Here is a 19253-nt window from a genome sequence, read left to right as displayed (position 1 = left end):
GAATGTGGTGAGTCAGTGTGCTGTGCCTGAGTAAACAACCTCTTCTCAGATCTTGGGAATTCAATGCCAAAATGCTGGTGTGGGGGCTGATTTAAACCTGGCTGATGTGAATTCGGCAGAGCCACACTGGTGTGTCCCTAATTTCCTCCTCCTCAGGATCTGTGTTATGTTGGATAGAAAGCCCCACTGCTACTGTGGAGGAGGGAGAGGTGACATTTTCATTAACTCAGCTACAGTGCTCCTTATCACCTGACATAATTGGATACAAAGAAAGAAAACACTAGCCATGCTCAGACTGATTCTGAGGAAAAAAAAATCCTATTAAAATGACTTTTCTTGTCTTTCTTGTCATAGTACAGGATAATAGGTAAAGCAGTAGTTTATCTTCTTACTGCCACTAGATAGTGCTAGACCCGTGTTTTAAACAATTTCCTTTGCTTTAATTTCATACTTAACTCCCACTTCAGCTCTTTAGTTACTAAACCTCTTTATTTGCAGACCACTCCAGAGCAGTCTGGTTGGAGGGCTTGTCGTACGTCAGAGGACATGTCTGATGCAGGAAATTGAGATGAGAAAAGGCTTCTGAGCTATACTGTAGTCAGGAGGTATAACACCAGTAAGCATAGAAATTGAATCTCAAGAACTGTGCCCTTAAAGCCTTCGTGCTGCCTCAGCCAGGGAGCACAGGAGACCTCCCTGAATAACAGGATCTGTGAACTGGCAGGACATTAAGTTCTGTGCCCTTACATGTTGCCATTAGCCTGAAGTGGTCCACTGACTGCTGAATTATCAGTGTATGCTGTGTCTGAGGTCCAGAAATATCAGTTAACTCTGGAACCCTGAAGTACGAAACTCATGGATTTAAATACTTCTGAACAACTTATTTGGTATCTGAATCCCTCTAAAACAAGTATAGTGTAATTTGTTTTTTGATCCAAGTGGGTCTTTTAAGCTCTTATAATAGATGTAAGGTTTAAAAAGAAAATCTGCACTATTATTTTGTGGTTTTGTTTTTCATTCATGTATCACAGGCAAATAGAGCTTAAAGGCAGAATAGCAGATTTATTAGATACATCTCTGTGGTACTAAAAAAATAATACATCTAAGATATGCCTGTGCAATAGTTATGCAACAAGCCTGTCTTAATATATGGAGGAGAATTGCTGTACAAATCTATTTTATTTCTGTGAATTTTCTCCTTGTATTCAGGAGGAAATCCTTTATTTGTACACCATACCTAATTACGAGCCAAATAAATGTGAGGAGTCTGATGGTGTAAGCTATTAAATACTGCAGTGGCACGAGTGCAATTATTTTCAAAAATGTAAATGAACATGAATAAAGATGAAAAGAAAAATGAGTACTGTTAAGAGGAATTGAATTTTAAAACAACATATCAAAAATTAATTCAAACAAACACGTTCATATTTATCATTAAAATGTTATTTTTAGAACTCCCCCTCTCCTTCCTTTCTTAGTATTATTCAGCATTCCCCCCCTTCCTTGTCTCTTCTGTTTCATCAAGTAGAAAGTATGCAATTATAAAGTACTCCTTCCTCTTCTATATTTGCAGAGGAGTTGAATTTTGGTCCCATGAAGATAGTGAGACAAAAATCTCTGTAGGCTTTGGCAGAGACGTATTTCAAACCAAAGAGATAAGAGAGCTTGGCTTTATTACCCAATGATTTTAGTATGCAGCAGTGAAGGAGGAGTCCTGGGTTCTGGTCCCAGCTCTCTAGAATTATCTACCTTTCATCCACTGTCTGATTTAATGTGATATTTCTTAATAGTTCTGAGACATGAGAGGCATCAGCTTCCATAGCTCCCCACTGAGCAGACATCCTAGCCTGCAGTCAGGATTGAAGGATCTAAGCCAGGAAAGGCAGATGAGGGTTCAGACTTACGGCTGTATTTTTCTTTTTTGGGTACTTTAGAACTTTGCTCAGTTCATGGGCTTTTATAGTTCCCTTTTGAGGTTGTCTTCCCTGTGCATATGAGTTCAGGCAGGATTTTTGTGATTCCATTCTGGGACCAATGATCAGGAGACAAAGTGATTTTGGTAAAAGTCTAAGTTTAGACAGGAACTTTCAAATTTATAAGATGTGGGGCATGAAACATCACCAGCTCTTATGTCTTAAGGTTTAGATTGCATGAGTGTTTTACTTTCATTAAGTCAAGAGATAGCATTTCATTCAGCTGATGTGCATTGAGCAATTTGATTTATTTTTAAAAGCATCTGGCAATGTTTTCATTATGCATCTGGGCCACTTTAATTTAAACTTCATTATTTTGAACTTTTTCACTGTGACAACCAAAACATTATCTCTCATGAAGGAAGTACACAGAATTGAGTCTGTGTACTGTCTAACTTGGAATAAGAAAAGGCCAGGAGAGGAATCTTAATTGCTGTCTTCAGCAATCTAATTAAAAAGAAGGCAGAGGCAGATTTTTCTCTACAGCTCTTTCAGAGCTGTACAGTGAAGGGATGTGAGTTGAAACAAGGAGATTCTGATTAGAACTAGGAAAACAGTTTTGACTGTAAAGGTGGTCAAACACTGGAATGGGCTAAGAGAGGCTGTAGAATCTGCATCCTTGGATATGTTCAGAACAGGACTGGAAATGACCTCAAGCAACTTGATCAAATTTCGAAAATGGAACTGTAAAGTTGACCCTGCTTGGAGTAGGTGACTTCAGAGGTCCTTTCCAGTCACATATATTCCACGAGTCTGGTTTTGACTTTAAAGTGCCTGATTATCAGCATTCTGACCATTGTAGATGTGGCTGAAATGAATTGTCAGATTCGTGACATCGAAATCTGGGGTGAAATCTTGAATAAAACTTCTGAAAATATTGAAGAAAAAAGTGCCAATTTAGCTTATTGGAAATATTTATAGTCAGAAAATGATCTTTTGTGCCAGTGGCACAATCAAATTTTTTTTTTATATTAAAAAATATATTTTTTTTAAACAGGCAGTGAGGACAGTGAGTTCACAGATCAGGAGAGAAAGGACAGAGCATCCTAGAAGGCCTAAAGGAAAAAAAGGTCCTTGTGCTCTTTGCTCGAGTCAGTTTTGAGTGGGAGTAGGGGAAATAGAGCTTTTAAAAAACTGGACTGAATCAGGATCTAGCTCTTCAATATTATTTACAGAATAAATTCCCTCATGTCCTTCTGTTTCTTACTATCTCTTGCATTTCTCTCAGAGGTTTCAATGACTACTATTTCTGAGATTCTTGGCAGAAGAGTTCAGCTGAAAGGACTTATTGGAAAACGAGCTGTGAAATGTCCCCACTGTGATTTTTATTTTATGAAGAATGGATCAGACCTTCAACGTCATATTTGGGCTCATGAAGGTAAAACTCTGGTTTTACACTTTTGGGCATATAACGAGTCTCATATTCCACTGGAGCTTTGCTGACATAAAAAAAAAACAGATTCAAGTTTATTTCTATACCCAAATTACAAACTATAAGCTACATTGGAGATTAATTAATTAGTTTAATGGATTCTGGATCACATATGGAACTGCACACTCAGAATATGAAGAGACAATTTAAATGTTTTATAAAAATTAATAAAAATCGGATGCAATTTTTTTCCAAAACTCATTCATAAACATCTGTAAAGTATTCTATGGGAGTAAGGAGGAGTGAATTAAAAACATGCTCAGTATTTTAAAACAAGTAATTTTCTGTAGCATCTTATGAGTCACTGCTGCTCCTTTCACATTTGTCCAAAAATCCTTGGTCTGGAAATCTGTTAGTAAACCAACTGAAATCCAGTTGCTTTGATGTATACATATAAATTCTGTGAGTATTTTAATTAAATCATGCAGAGCATGGCAGCTAGCTGCACAGACACAGACAGTGATCAAAATCCCCTAAGATAATGCTCATCATATTTATGACTTTTTAAGGGAGAAATTCCAGTAATGTGGCAACACCTGGGTTAAAAATGCCTAGAATTTAAATCTTTAGACAGTAAAATCTTGTGTCTATCAAGTCTGTGTATTTTAATAAAAGGTTGAAGACTGCTTACATGGTCTTTGGTCATGTTAATAATCTCTGGGACAGACTGCCCATGCCTTTGGGTTCTTTAGCCATCCCTCTGCATAAAGGGGATAATGGGATTTGGTGTTCTCAAGCTGGTATCTTGTTTTCAAAGTGTTCCCATATAGGTAGTTCAGCATATTTGTTTAAATGCTCTAAGTTTTCCTGCCTGCGTAGCATAGCAGGGGTCCTCTCCAGTGGCCTTCATTAAGGAATTTAGGTAAGGCAGAATGCAGGTTAGAGCAATTCCTTGTGTATTCCATAGACAGAGTTCTTTTATTCTGACTGGAACTGGGAACCCATGTCATGTAACTAGCAGGAGAAAGAGGTGAATAGAAATTTATTCCCAAATGAAAGTGTGCAATCAAGTCTGCTTAAAGCAGACTGTAATTCCTCATGCTTGTAAATCTAGTTTTAAGGTCACGAGTATCAATCTAAAATGTGCAGACCCTCATGCAACTGTTGAACTACTCTGCCAGTTCAGATTTATTCAGCTTTTCTTTGAAGGATTTACTTTGTTCTTACAGACCTTTTGTTATGTGACACACTGGATATCTCTCAACATGCTTTGGACAGTTTGGGGGAAGTGAAGTTTTAAGTGCTTGTATCTTACTGAGAGCCCAGGCAATACCACTGCCTGACCCATTAGCAAATCTGACACTAGTTAACAATAAAACGCAGCTTGCACATTTAACTTATGCTTTAACTACCTAATGAAGCAGTCCTCCTTACCAGAGGTTGCTTCTTTGTTGTAAACAGTGTAGTAAACAGAGAATGATAGTTATTTGAAGCTATTCAGAGGGAGATATTTACACCAGCTAGGCATCACTGCAGGCAGTCTGGAGCTTACTTCTAAATGAAGGATAGGCGTAGCAAGACCCAATTATCAGTACTGCCTGGCTAAACTCAGTACCTGGCTTCAGTAGAGCAATATTCAATTCTAAAAGACTCCTCCTTTCTCTTAACAGTTAAGTGATGCTTAACAAGCTTGGCATCATTTACACAGAAGCTATAGATGAAATTTTTTATTTGTAGAGATCCAAATTTTGAATGTTTCTCTTTGACCATGTTGCTCACATGATGTGAAATTTCTTTCAAGCAAATGTCCAGCCTCTCATGGAAAGGCACAGCCTGCTTGTTTCATGGTATAATTTTTCATGTTTAGGTGTCAAACCCTTCAAATGTTCCCTCTGTGAGTACGCCACTCGCAGCAAGAGCAACTTGAAAGCCCACATGAATCGTCACAGCACGGAGAAAACGCACCTTTGTGATATGTGTGGGAAAAAGTTCAAATCAAAGGGCACTTTGAAGAGCCATAAACTCCTTCATACTGCTGATGGTAAGTGCATGTTTATTAAATCTGTTTTAGGACAATAAATATTGGTTGTACAAGAGGCCTCATTAACAAATGTTTTACAGTTGAACACTTAAGTATGATTTACGGATTTTGTTTATTCTCAGGAGACACCATTTGGAAAACAGTTCAAAACTTTGAAAAACTGCAGCGGGTTCAGTTCGTAAACCGGGCAGAAACACCAATTAGAGTGTAGTGGTTTGGTCCAAAATGCTCAGTATTTACCTTCTGTGAGGTAAGAATTAGGAGAAAGCAAAGCAGGCACAAAACTTAAAAGAATATAAAGAACTTTATTAATGGACCTAAAAGAAAGAAAAAAAAATCAGACTAAACCTTCAGAACACTTCTCCTCCCCCCACCTTTCTCCCTTCTCCCACTGACAATATAAAAAGACAACCCTTGAGATGTTCAGTCAGTTTACCACTTCTATAATAACCTTTTCCAGTTCACTTAGGGAGAGGAGTCTCTCTTGCTCATGCTATGGAGACATCTCCACAAGAAGTTCTCTTCATGGCTTCAATGTCACAGCAAGACAGCCGCCCGGGTTGGTTCTCTGCTCACATCATGTGAGAGTCCCTTCCCCCGACTTGCAGCTTTTCCCACAACTGCTTTCGAGGGTCCAATCTTGAGCTACTGGGCTACCATTTTAAGGTTGAGCTGTTCAGGAACAAAGGTTCTCTTCACCCATCTCTGGGAGCATCTTCATCTCTAGGAATAGAGGCCCTCCCCCTTCCCTGGGAGCAAAAGGATCCTCATGAAATTACAGCTACTGTCATTTGCTTATTTCAGCACAAGTACTTCTGCTCACAATTACAGTTTGAGCACTCATGAAATTACATGCTTTCATGAAATTACAACAGGTACTCTGATATATCATAGTCCATCACCACCATAGCTTTACAACAGAATTTCAGCTTCTAAGCATCTCCTCTTTCTCCTCCCTCAGGGTTTCAGCTCTTCCTTCTTCACTGACTTTGGTGTCTTTATGGTGTTGACTCGGGAGAGAATTGATGTCTGCAGGCTTCATCTGTTCTGGGGGAAACTTACAGCACTAAAAGGGTTAATCTCAGCTGGGCCTTGCAGCTGGAATTCCCTTATCACTGTTGCTCACATGATCTTTGCTGGACAGCAGGGCATCGATCTCAGATGAGCCCCGGCTGCACCAGGAGTTGCCTGGATGGAACAGGGCTGTGGGGGGCTGTGGATGGAACAGGGCTGTGGGGGCCTGGATGGAACAGGGGGGCTGTGGATGGAACAGGGCTGTGGGGGGGCCTGGATGGAACAGGGCTGTGGGGGGGCCTGGATGGAACAGGGCTGTGGGGGGCCTGGATGGAACAGGGGGGCCTGGATGGAACAGGGGGGCTGTGGATGGAACAGGGCTGTGGGGGGCTGTGGATGGAACAGGGGGGCCTGGATGGAACAGGGGGGCTGTGGATGGAACAGGGCTGTGGGGGGCTGTGGATGGAACAGGGCTGTGGGGGCCTGGATGGAACAGGGGGGCTGTGGATGGAACAGGGCTGTGGGGGGCTGTGGATGGAACAGGGCTGTGGGGGCCTGGATGGAACAGGGGGGCTGTGGATGGAACAGGGCTGTGGGGGGCCTGGATGGAACAGGGCCGCACGGCTCCCGGATGCTGTGTCCTGGCCCGGCCTGGGCTGAGCAGGGCCTGGCCCCTCTGGGCCGCATGGGTCCCCCCCAGTTACCTGTCCCAAGGCCGGAAGCAAGAGACAGCTTTTCCAGGGTTTGTCCATTCTTAAATGTGGACCACAGAGGCGTGTCAAGCTAACGAGTGGCTTTTAAAGTGGCTTAAAAAGTTGCCAGCATTCAAACTAGCCAGTTGATAGGTTCTGTCAGGTCATAGAGGAAGCTGTAAGCACCTCTCTGCAAGAGAATCACTTCTGTAGCTATGCTAACCCATGACAAAAACTAATTTCTGTGAAAGACAGACAGCTGTCTCTGAAATACTAGGTTTTTCTGAAATTTTGTGTTTTCTGAAATTTATATGCCTTCTTTGTTCTTACAGAAAATGGTTGATCTCAATACATCAAAAATAATTGGTAGTTTGAAATTGCTGATAGTTCTATGTTTAAGTCTCTTACTGTTTTGTTCTATGAGAATATTGTTAAGATCCTGATGGCAAATCCAGCAGCCCAGCAGACACAAGGCCCTGTCCTGATGTCTAATCAGCCAGTGGCAAACCTGGGCACTGACTCTCTACAGTCTCACATGCAGCACCTTATTTGCCCTGCAATTTTAATATTTCTATGATGATAACTGTAAAAAGCAAGATGCACATCCAGAAAAGTACCCCATTTTATATCAAAAGTTAGAGCACAACAATACTTTATTATTCTGTGATTATCAAGTTGAAGTAAATTATTTAGCATGATAAGTTGTACAGACCTTCACTATGACTTAGTAGCTTGATCTTTGTTACTCATGCAACTCTGTGAAACCTCATTCCACTTTTTGTTGACCATTTCATTTCCATTCTTTCTTTTTTTTTCCTTCAAATTACATCTTCACAGAAAGCAGACAATGCTCTGTTACATTTTTAGAATGTATATGAAGTTTCTGTGTCAGAGATATTAAGTAATGTGTATGTCTTTGTGTTCAAGTGAGAGAGAATCCCCTTTACATCAATATGCTATGTTACAGGAAGATTATAGTTACTGTTTTATTACCAAAGTTACTGCAGAAATACTGTGAGTTAGTAAATCACTTGTTACTCAAAAAGTACTTTCCAGTATTTTGAAATAACTTGGTCAGTAACAAGTAGGTGTGGCACATGCATCTAAACTTCATATGCAAGAATCAAGATTTTACTTACCAAATGCAGTCCTCAGCTGATTCCTGGCTGGGAGAAGGAGGCAGGTTGTTGTGTTTGAATGAAAAGGAAATTTCAAGCATGATCAGTCTATAAAGAAAAATTAAAAGGTCTCTTTCTATGTCCCTGTAAAGTAAATCACTACATGGGGTTTAATTTCAAAACCTTTCTGTTTTGTTTTCACCATCTGGCATGATCAAATATTCAGCAATGAAAGTTGAATTTTTTTCACCTGTTAGTTACATTTCTTGAACAAAATCTATGTGTGTGTAAGTCATTACTGCAATTCATCTGAGGCTGCTTTGAATTTTGGCACTGTTAAGAATAGTGCCATAGTTGAGCAGGATCTCGCCATCTCTGGGTTGGGTTTAAAAGTGTGATATTAGCTTTAAATATTGAAATCCAAGTGAAGAGCTATGTTCTCTTACAAATAACTGCTAGGTCAGGCTGAAACCTTGACTCTAGAGGCATTGTTATTACCAGGAGCCTTCTTTAGCTGGCTTCAAACTCATCATCCTCTGGAATAACTGTGGTGACTTCTAGTGGAAGGTGTCCTAGCCCATCACAGGGGGGTTGGAACAAGATGACCTTTAAAGTCCCTTCCAACCCAAACCATTCTATGACTCTTGTGTTCCTTTTTGATGAACCTCCGTTTTTGACTTGTACAAATAAATCCAAGACTTAGGCTCTTTTGCCTTGCTTTTCACAATTCCAGAACTGTTACAGGAAATTCCTCATACATTTGAAGGGTGAGTTTTGCCATTGGCTCCAGTGGAAACAGGATCTCACTGTCTGTGGAGTCTTAAGTAATGTTCCTCACTAAGTCCACCCCAACAAACTTCTCATGCATTTCAAACCGCTGTGAAAAAAGAAGAGAACGTTTGTCACCAGGAATGTGGTTTGTCAGGGGACTTTCAGCCTCTTGAGCAACAGCTTCTCTTTGCTCAAGGTCCCTTCCTGAAGTGACAGCACTGCAAAAGTTCCTACCAGCACACACCTAGTGTTCTTCAGTTATTTCATGAATAAGTGAATCTGAAAGATGTTTCACTGTTCATGAGTCTTGTCTTACTGACTTATGAATCCAAGCAATTTTTGTTCAAATATCACAGCCCTGCAAGGTCAGTTTAAGCAGTGGAATATAAAGTAGTTCTGTGTCTGATTTATTCTTTTCCAGAAGACAGACTTCTCAAGAGCGACATGATAGAAAGCAATTCTGTAGCCCAGGGTCATTACTGTTTATGAGTAGAAGCAAACCAAAAAGCCTAGTTTTCATTATTTTATTTAGATACCAGAAGGTTCTTCTTAGCCGTGTTTTATAGAAACTTTCACACTTAGTATAAAATGCTTGTAACTTTTTACATCAGGATCTGGAATCTAAAGAAACCCCATTTCTTTGTGATAATACAGAATATTCTCTATTCTACTTTACTTCTTGCTTCTTTTGCTTTTGGAGTAGTTTCTAGCATGTCCTTATTGCACGTCAGTCAAATACAATTTGCCAGCCATGCTTATTTAATTCAGGAATGAAGTCCTTCTGTATTTAATGCACCTTGTAATTTGGCTGGAGGTAGCAGCCCTGATAGAATCTTAGAGGCAAAATAAGGAGAAATGGAGTATGAAACCCAGAGAATAAAAAGAAGGAAATCGTGTGCATTTAAATCATAAGGGAAAAAATAAATTAGTGAGAGAGACTGCTTTGAAGGGAAAATGTATTTGAATCATAGCAATTCAGTGTTATGGACAGAAATAAATAAAACCATGTGAGCATGATCAAACATGGGTGTTTTAAGGATTTCCAAGTGTGCTTTACAAATAGCAAAGTAGCTGTGCCTGCAGCTGTAAATAATGGATTTCCTCCTTTCATTTAGGGTGCACTATAACAATTCTTTTTCTTCTTTCCCAAGTGACTATCCCAGGAGAATCCAGAGTGTTTAATGCTTACAATTTAAAGATTGCACTCGGGCCTTTTTTCCTCCCATACTCTGCTCTTAGCTCTATTTAACCAAAGTTTTGTAGAGCAAGCGCCAGACTTCTTGTATTGTTCATTCTTAGCATTTTGGAATTTATGGGGAAATAGAATCAGTAGTTTTCTAAACTTAAATAGAAAAAGTTATTCCATTTCCTATTCCCATTTCAGGAAAGCAGTTTAAATGCACAGTGTGTGACTATACAGCTGCCCAGAAACCACAGCTCCTACGTCATATGGAACAACACGTCTCTTTCAAGGTAAGAAAACATATAAATCGTGCTTAAAGTTATTAGGAAATACAGAGAACTTCAGATAACAATATTAAAACTGGCACATTTTCCTGTTTGGTGACAATTAACAGTATATAAATATTTTAATATTTTAGAAATTTTGACTTTATATTCAGACTTTTGAGATAGGGTTATTTTGTTCATGACCAATTTGTAATTAGTAGTTTTACTTGACAAAAATATCTGTGTGTTGCAATATGAAACAAGCATTATTGGGTTTGATTGTCAGTCCTTGAGAGAGTGGATTTAATATGTACCTTAAAATGTCCTAGGGAGGCATGAAAGCAAATTCCCTATATCACTGTTCATTGCCCACCTTAATTTTCCCTGAAGATTGCCAGTCTGTTGTACTGTAGATGAGTTCATATATTTGAAGAAAATTGAAGAGAATTAATTTTAAAACAGCCCATTTATCTGAAACATGCATTGGAAAGAGTTTTGAAAATTGTTAATGCTTCCGTGAAGTATTGAAATTAGAGATACAGTTTATTTTAATAAATGGTAGTACGGTTTTATTTCTAAATTTCACATTGGTTCTCAGCATGATAGCTCTTAATGTATTGTCAATTGTTATATTCAGTAAATAGGAATTATACTAGCTTCTTTTCCAGAAAAAAACGTATTTTGTATTTATGAAAATGTTCATTTTAATGTGAGGCTTTATCTTGACAATAAGCATATTTCTTACTGAAAACATCATACTATTTTCATATGTAACATCTTTCATTATCTAACAGATCATTGTACTTCTATAAAGAGTACACTGCAGGCATTCTTAACAAGAGCCATAAAGCAGAAAGGCAAGCAGTCTTTTCAATGATGATTTAAGTTTTGGAAGACAAAACAAGTCATCGAAAGAGATGATACATTTTGAACAAATAATTTTTCTTTCTTAAGTATGTGGTTTTGCTCCGGACTTACATTTTTGAAGGATTTTTTGTAAATGAAAATACATAATTTTCCTTTTTTGATGGCTAAAGTGATGAATGTACTCACAGTGCAGTTCTTGAAATGTAGCTGGTTCTGACCTTGGGATCTGCTTGCACATAAGTGTGGCAATTTAAGGCATTGTCAAGAGTACTGACCACTGGATCAGATCAATCAGGAGTATTTGTGTAAAGGAGTTAAAAAGATGTTTGCCTCCTTCTAGGACAGTTGTTTTCATGCTTATGAGACTCAGAGAAATGTCACTAGTTACGTGATCTAATTATCCTTTAATCCATCATATTTCCCAGCTCCATGAATTTGCAATCCTGCTGTCCAATAGCAGGTGACATGTGTGACTTGCACAAGAGAGTGCTACAAGAACACAGCAGTCTGTCTGGATTACTGTCTTTTAAAAATGACAGTTTCAGCAATAGAAAGACAGTACCCATCTCTGAAATATTGAGTAGCTGAATGTTACAGTACTGTCTGAAGTGTAAGGTTAAGGGAGTCTGAACATCACTTTTCTTCCTTATTTTTGCTGTTTGGAGCCTGAAGGAAGAGCGTGAGCAATGAGCTTAGGAGAGTGTTCTAATTAATGGACCCTGACATTTCTCTGCTTTAAATTCAGCTCCTAGATGAACATTTCTGTACCAACCATTTTCTGCTGAGCAGCTTTAGGTGGGGCTGCTGTGCATGAGACATTTTGCATCCCATTCTCAGGTATTTGACTTTTCCCTGAGGACTTTGGTCAATGTCTGCATGCTTTTCCAGGACCTAATGGTTGTGTCAAGCTTCCTATAACTGTGATAACTGTCAGAAGGTTATTCTCAAAGGTTAACTTTAGGCTCAAATGTTTGTTTTCCTCATTTTTTTTCCTTAGGAATTTGTCTCCCTGTCAGTTGAAGAGAGACGTGTTCTTAAAAAATTAATTAATTTAGTTGCCAAAACTAGCTCACCAAATGGTCATAGAATTGCAAATTCCAGGGAAAGGTGAAAGAAAAGGGAAGGGGGAAAGGAAAGAAAAAATTAAAAGAAAGGGAAACCTGTTAAATTAGATTGACTGTACAACCATGTTTTAGTTTCAGTTATTTTAGTTGTCTTGCTCCCCTCTTTCAGTCCAAATCTCACAACAGCTGAGTAATTTCATAGTAGACAGTCTCCATATGGTCAGACCTGTTATCATCAATTATGAAAGCACACAATTTACTGAGTTACAGAAACTGTGTAATAATCTTACAATATTGAGAATACTTGTTGTCTTGCACATAATAAAAAGTACCAAATTTAGGCAATGTTTAGTTACACTTTCCATTTATGTTGAATTTCGGAGGGTCTCCTTGAAAGATGCCTAAGCCAGAAATGGACATGGTTTCTTGGGATCAAAACATTGCATCTTAGACCTGTATCTCCTGTTAAAGGTGAGGAGATACAGTCCAACATTTTCCTTTTTGCTCCCAGCCCTTCCGCTGTGCACACTGCCACTATTCCTGCAATATCTCTGGTTCCCTGAAGAGACATTACAACAGGAAACATCCTAATGAAGAATATGTCAATGCAGGGTCTGGGGAGCCTGCAGCTGAAGCCCTTATCCAACAAGGTACATCTCCACCATATAAGATTTGTTACATTTTTTTGCTGAAGCAAACTTGGTGTGAAGATAAACTTTTGTGCAATATGTGTTCCTCAGTTTATTGGATGTTTCATGATAAATCATTATTCCTTTTTAGTAATTTGGAAACGGCCACCTTTTACCCTTCATTCAGAGTCCTTTGTTCCTGGTTTTTAAGGGTGTGTGAACCAAAGTTTTGTTTGACCTTGCCTGTGCTGTTTGTTGTTGCATACATTTATCATTGACACTTGTCTCTTTCTGTAAGTAAAGGATCACTGTCTGTTGAAATGAATGATAAATTTCTACCATTCTGCTGATAAATTTCTGTGACAATTCTGCAAGGTTGAACTTGAGGTAAGGTTGAGCAAACATAAGGAAAGAGACTGAAGAGTAAATAGCAGCAAATCATTCCCCCACTAGAAAAATCTGGGGTAAAAGGAGAGTACAGGTAAAACAGGTTAGGAATTGTTATGCTCACAATCTTGCTTATGGGCAAAGGAAGCATGTCTGTGTAAATAACCCAAGACTTTATTAGTAGTATAACAGAAATCTTAACATTCTAATTTAAAATTTATCTGACTCACATGAGTAGCTTTGCTGTTACACACTGGGTAGATGAACCAAAACAAAACAACTGATAATGCAGTCAGGTATGTTTTTGGGTGTCAAGCTGCTTCAGTTCTAGTGCCTGGTGTGAGGAATATTGAGAAAGAAGAGGAGATAGCCAGATTATGTATTAAAGTGTGTTGAAAATACTTTAATTCTTGGTAAAAGTAAGTTTTCTTCTTTGTTACTCATAATTTTAGAGAGTGTTTTCCCTATTTTTTAATAGAAACTATGAACAGTTTAATAATATCTTTTGAAATCTTCAGTTTCTGATTTCATTGAAGAGGAACAGAGACCAAAGTAATGCTGTTGTATTAGATAATGAATTAAATATAATTCTTCTAAGGTTACATTATTTCTAAATGGGATTTCCAAACCATTCATCTAACACATAACATTTATCTATTGAAGGCATTAATCCATGTTAAAATACTGAAATCATGACACAGAGAAAGATAACTCAATCTGAGACTCTCCTTTTAAACTTGCACTGTAAGGGGGAAAAGTGTAACTACAATAAGTAATGGGTCTGTGTTGTTTTTATATAACATTTCGTTGTTTCCTTTTTGTCAAAAAAGCAAATAATTTTAAAAGTAAATATCTATAAATTTCAGGGTAGGAATATATAGTATAATTTAACAATTATTTTCACAGACAGTGTAAGTCCATGGGGAACCTGCAGTTGTTTTAAGGAAGTAGTATTTGCTTGGTCAGTATTCAGAGCCTCTATTTTGTGGTCACCCAGATGAAGGAAGAACTGTGCATTATAGGGAGCTTTGTTTAACTTCCCAAATATCTGAGCACTGCAAGGAATTATTTGTCTGTAGCCACTTTTAGGAATAGGTATCAGAGAATGAATTCTCTTAGTATAAATTAGGGATCATACTTGCAATGTCTTGAACAAATAAAATTAATCATGAGCTGATTAGGCTTTCCCTTTGGGAGCCAGATAAATGCACTTCTGAAAATAATTCTTTTCCACTGAAACAAACAACTGTAAAGTTGTTGAGATGCAAGAGTAGCCTTAAAATGGAGACATTAGGGTGAGATGCGAGAGAAGAGCCTTTAACTTTTTCTGTGGTGGATATCCTTTTTCCACCACATTGGAACATTGGACAGTGATTAACAGGATGAAATTTAACAAGTTCAAGTGTCATATTCTCCTTAGGATGGAGTAATGCCTGGCACAGGTCTAAGTAGGGAGATCAGCCCTGCAGATGGGGATCCAGGAGTGCAGGTTGGCAGCAGCTCTCCAGGAGCCAGCAATGAGCCCTGGCACGCCTGAGGGCAAACCCCATCCTGGGGTGCATTGAATGCAGCATGACCAGCCAGGAAAAATGAGGATTATCCTGCTGTGCTCAGTGTTGGAGCCCTGAGTGCAGGGCTGGGACCCACCAGGTGAGGATGTGAAGGTTCATGACTGTTTCCAGAGGGAATGGTGACGGGAATGGAAGTCATGTCCTGTGAGGAGCAGCTGAGGGCTCTGGGCTTTGTCTGGTTTGGAGAAGAGGGGGCTGAGGGGTGACCTCATTGCTCTCTAACAGCTTCCTGAGGGGGGGAAGGGGAGAGAGAGGTGCTGAGCTCTTCTCCCTGGGATGCAGTGGTAGGAAACATTGGAATGGTTCAAAACTGTGCCTAGGCATTAGGAAGCATTTCTCTACAGAGAAGTTGACCTAACACTGGAACAGCCTTCCCAGAGAGGTGATCAGTGTTCCAAGGCTGTCAGTGTTTGAGGGGCATTTGGGCAATGCCCTTAACAACAGCTTTAACTTTTGGTCCTCCATCATTTGGTCAGGCAGTTGGACTAGATGGTCCTTGTAGATCCCCTCCAACTGAAAGAGCCTGTTCTGTTCTTTGCATCTCTGACTTCACATCCTTCTTTCTCTTCCCCTCCTTACACAGCATTTATATTTCCTGTGCTGACATTAGTGCTGTGTCTGTTTTCCACATTCATCTGTGGAATTCACACTTTTTCACATTCATCTGTGAAAAAGTCAGGCATTTTAGAGCAGTAATGGGGCATCAAATCCATGTAGGAGCTATGAAGTCAGTGTCTCTTCTCAGGGCTCTGTAATGAAGAAAGCTGTATTAATAGGTGCAATTTTCCCACATGCAGCTTCCTTTGCCAGCTCAAATTCCTGCTCTGTGATGCATCAGATGGATCTTGCACCTGGGTTCCAAATAAGACCAGAAATTCTTTATCATGCTATAGAAACACTGAATTTTTCTCAGTGTTTTGGTATCTCACTGAGGGAAGAATTATTCCTTGTGGGAGACATTTGCATTTTGAGGTGATAAACATGAATCCTACTGAAGTTAATAAAAGTTTTCCTGATTTGCAAATCAGGTCTTCTGTATTTGGTTCACACAACACAAGCAGATTACTGTGGACACATTATGCAGTATGACAAGTCATATTTGTCATAGATGACACCTGAGTGTCATACAAGGTAATAGAAATTCTTCACTGTGAGGCACTGAAACAAGTTGCCCATAGAAATTGTGGATGCTCCATGCCTGGAAGTGTTCAAGCCCACTTGAGGCTCAGGGGCCCTGAGCAACCTGTTCTAGTGGAAGGTGTCCCTGCCAGTTGGCAAGGGGTTTGGAACAGGATAATCTTTAAGGTTCCTTCCAACCCAAACCTTTTGATGATTCTCTGTGTTTCTGAGCTGCTTGGGCCAGAAGTTGCACCTTGCTGTCTGACTAGCTTCTCTTTAGTTTCAATTTACTATATTCATAGATCTGAAAAGCAATTTTGGAAAATTATTCATGTATTCATATAAAGGAAGAAGACCTTTCAGACCTGATATTAAGCAAACCCTTTGAAATGAAAGGACTATAGATGAAAAGGAAAAGGAGAGAATATCAGCAGAAAAGGCTTGGAAAGAAATTGAGAGGGGAAAGTAACAAAGATTAATATCAGTAAAAGCTGTCTATATCTATTTGTATTGTATTCTGCTTGTTCTAAGTTACCCACTGAGCCCAGAGTGAATGCCTCACACTTGGTCATCTCCTCTACTCAACTGGTTTTTGAGGCATTTGCAGGCACTGCAGATAATCTTAATTGGAAATATTTATATGAATGTAGACTGCTGGACTGTACTCAAGATTCCTAGAATGAGCTTATAAATAAATGAATGATTCATGGAAGAGGGAATGTGTTCATTTGAGCAACTGCATTGCCAAGGATAGACAGCAGTATTTAATTTCTGGGCTTGTGGTAGAAATTGGAATCACCCAGGATCAGAGAAATGCTTGGGATTTTGCAGGGTTTGTGCATGTTTCTTTGTTTAAGTAGAAGTCTATGATCTGGCATTTATTTTAGTGTTATAAAGTAATAAAGGAAAATAAATACCATAAGAATTTGATGTATTCTGCTAAGGCAACAAGAGTACTTATGCACTACCCACTAGTTTTTGTGCAAGGCCCTGCCTGTGTGCTCACTTGATGGCTTATTTTTTTAGTTCCACTTGCTTTGTGCTGGGCAAGTCACATAAAGTTTTCCTCAATTTTTTCTTTTCTCCTCACCAATCCTCCTTCCCATCCATAAATATTTTGTTTATGTATCGGAGAGACAGATTTTCATTTGTGTTTGTGCAGCTACTTGTGCACACATGAGGATCCAGTTGTGGCCTCAGTGTTCTGTTATACAGCTGTCATCATGTGCTTTCTTTGGACAGAAAATAAGAGTTACCTTACGGAGATTTTAGGCCCATAAATAAACTGGAGAGCACATGTCAATGGAAGAAAGTTATGGAGCTATATAAGATCTGCCTCTGCAGTATTTTGTTACAAACATCAGTTTTGTTATTGAAAGTAGTAAAGGCATGTAATTCATTGGCTTTCTCTGTATGTTACCCATTATTTTAAAGAATCATCTAGAAATTAATTTTTCTGAGCTTTCATATCAAGTCACCGATATGGAGTTCTATATTACCAGTTTAATTCTGTGCTTCTATTACTTGTTACTTAATTAAAGTCATAATGACAAAAGTTACGGATTTAATTTACCTGGTGTGTTGTTATAATAGTTTCAATAGCAAAGTAATGCAGAAAAGTGTTCACTGTTTCACAGCAATGGGTTTTTCCTCATGCTGCAGATTGGTGTGAAATTAATGTGTAATTTCATTTTCTGTAACTGATAATGTCATTGTTCTAATCTGAACTTTCTGAGTTTCCCTTAATAGTGAAGCTATTTCAGATTTGTTTAGAGATGAAATATTGAGCATCTACTCTAACAGTGAAGTTTGGTAAAGACTGAGAGAGCAAAGAGGGAGGTTTGTGTAGTAACAAGTGTTGGTGAATCCCCTAGAGACTGGGTGTAGTTATATTCTGTTTTATCAAAATAAAATGTTTACTTTTTTTCACCTGGTAGGATACCATATGGTAGGTTTCCATTAATGAAAAATGGTCTGTTTTTTCTAATCACCTTGTTCATAAAGGACTGTGCACCCAGGTCTTGGCTAATAACCAGCTTCTGTGAGTCTGTTTGAAGCATTTGAACATCATGAGTAAGCATCATCTTTGGCCACAATGATGTGGAGTCAGCCACATGGTAGCACAGTTCCTGCAGTGGCATAAGGCACTTCCTGAGCCATTAGGTTTGTTAGAGTGGGTTCTGGTCACCTAATGCAATCATTTATCACAGGCAAGTTATTCTTGTTCTCTTTAGTCAATAGAGAGGAAAAAGGAGAAATACTTACTTGCATAATTACAAGCAGCTGAGATCTAACATCTGACCAAATGATTTTCGTAAGAAAAGAAGTAAAAGCTGTTTAATCTGGTGTAGAAAATTGGATTCTCATGATTTCATGCTCAGTCTTTTACCTGTAATGCTGCACACTCACACAGTAAACATTGTGCTAGCTTCATGTTATGTGTCATTTTGTAGACAGAAAACTTTATTTACAGTTTGCATGTTAACATAAAACTCAAGAGCAAAGATATCTGGGTGAAGAGGATATTACTTTGTTAACTCTTCTTAGTTTACTTTGCTAATGTACAAATAAAAAGAACAAAGTTTGAAAAAACTGGAACAGCTGTCTTAGAGAAGATACATTTAAAAAAATTATTAAAGCGTGCCATTGATGTATATGTTAAATATTAACATTCTTCATATTGGACAAATGGCTACAGGAAAACAATTTACAGTTACATGGCTTGATTGAGATGGGGTCAAATTAAACGGGTTGTTACTGCCTTGAAAAAGAATTATATGAAAATAGTCCAAGGAATTTATTTGTGTTTCCTTATAGGTGGCATTAAATGTCCTGTTTGCAGCTTTGTGTATGGTACAAAATGGGAGTTCAACAGACATCTTAAAAACAAGCATGGAATGAAGTTAGTGGAGAATGATGGGGAGACCAAATGGGAGGTAAAGCAAAATATCAGTGGCTTTGACCCTAAGTTTTTTTAAAATTCTGGGGAGAAAAGTAAGGATAAAAATAAGAAGCATACAAAAATGTGGTTCTGACTTTATATAAGATCAGAAGGTCATGGGATCTTATCTTCATTTGAATGTGTACCTTGCTATGTCTGTTAAATTTTAATATATGATAGGGTTAACAACCTTGTAAATGTTTATTTTTGCATTTTAGGCTTCCAGTCCTCTATTTGCAGCAGGA

The 19253-nt window shown here is 38.6% G+C and overlaps 1 protein-coding gene across 3 annotated transcripts in view; it reads left to right on the top strand.

The window, feature by feature from the left end:
• Positions 1-19253, top strand: part of ZFAT (zinc finger and AT-hook domain containing) — a 76795-nt gene that overhangs the window by 41801 nt on the left and 15741 nt on the right. For 2 of the 3 annotated variants that reach the window (XM_048286599.1, XM_048286600.1), the window contains exons 9-13: positions 3202-3351; positions 5213-5386; positions 10366-10454; positions 12873-13011; positions 18885-19003. In XM_048286599.1, the coding sequence (XP_048142556.1) occupies positions 3202-3351; positions 5213-5386; positions 10366-10454; positions 12873-13011; positions 18885-19003 (671 nt within the window). Of the gene's footprint in view, positions 1-3201; positions 3352-5212; positions 5387-10365; positions 10455-12042; positions 12684-12872; positions 13012-18884; positions 19004-19253 lie in introns of those variants that run through there. The other variant, XM_048286601.1, reaches the window with a different exon arrangement.

This window comes from Corvus hawaiiensis, chromosome 26 (assembly GCF_020740725.1).
Source record: "Corvus hawaiiensis isolate bCorHaw1 chromosome 26, bCorHaw1.pri.cur, whole genome shotgun sequence".
NCBI classification, from domain to species: domain Eukaryota; kingdom Metazoa; phylum Chordata; class Aves; order Passeriformes; family Corvidae; genus Corvus; species Corvus hawaiiensis.
Note: the sequence above shows the minus strand (reverse complement) of the source record. Positions and strands in the feature narration are given on the sequence as shown.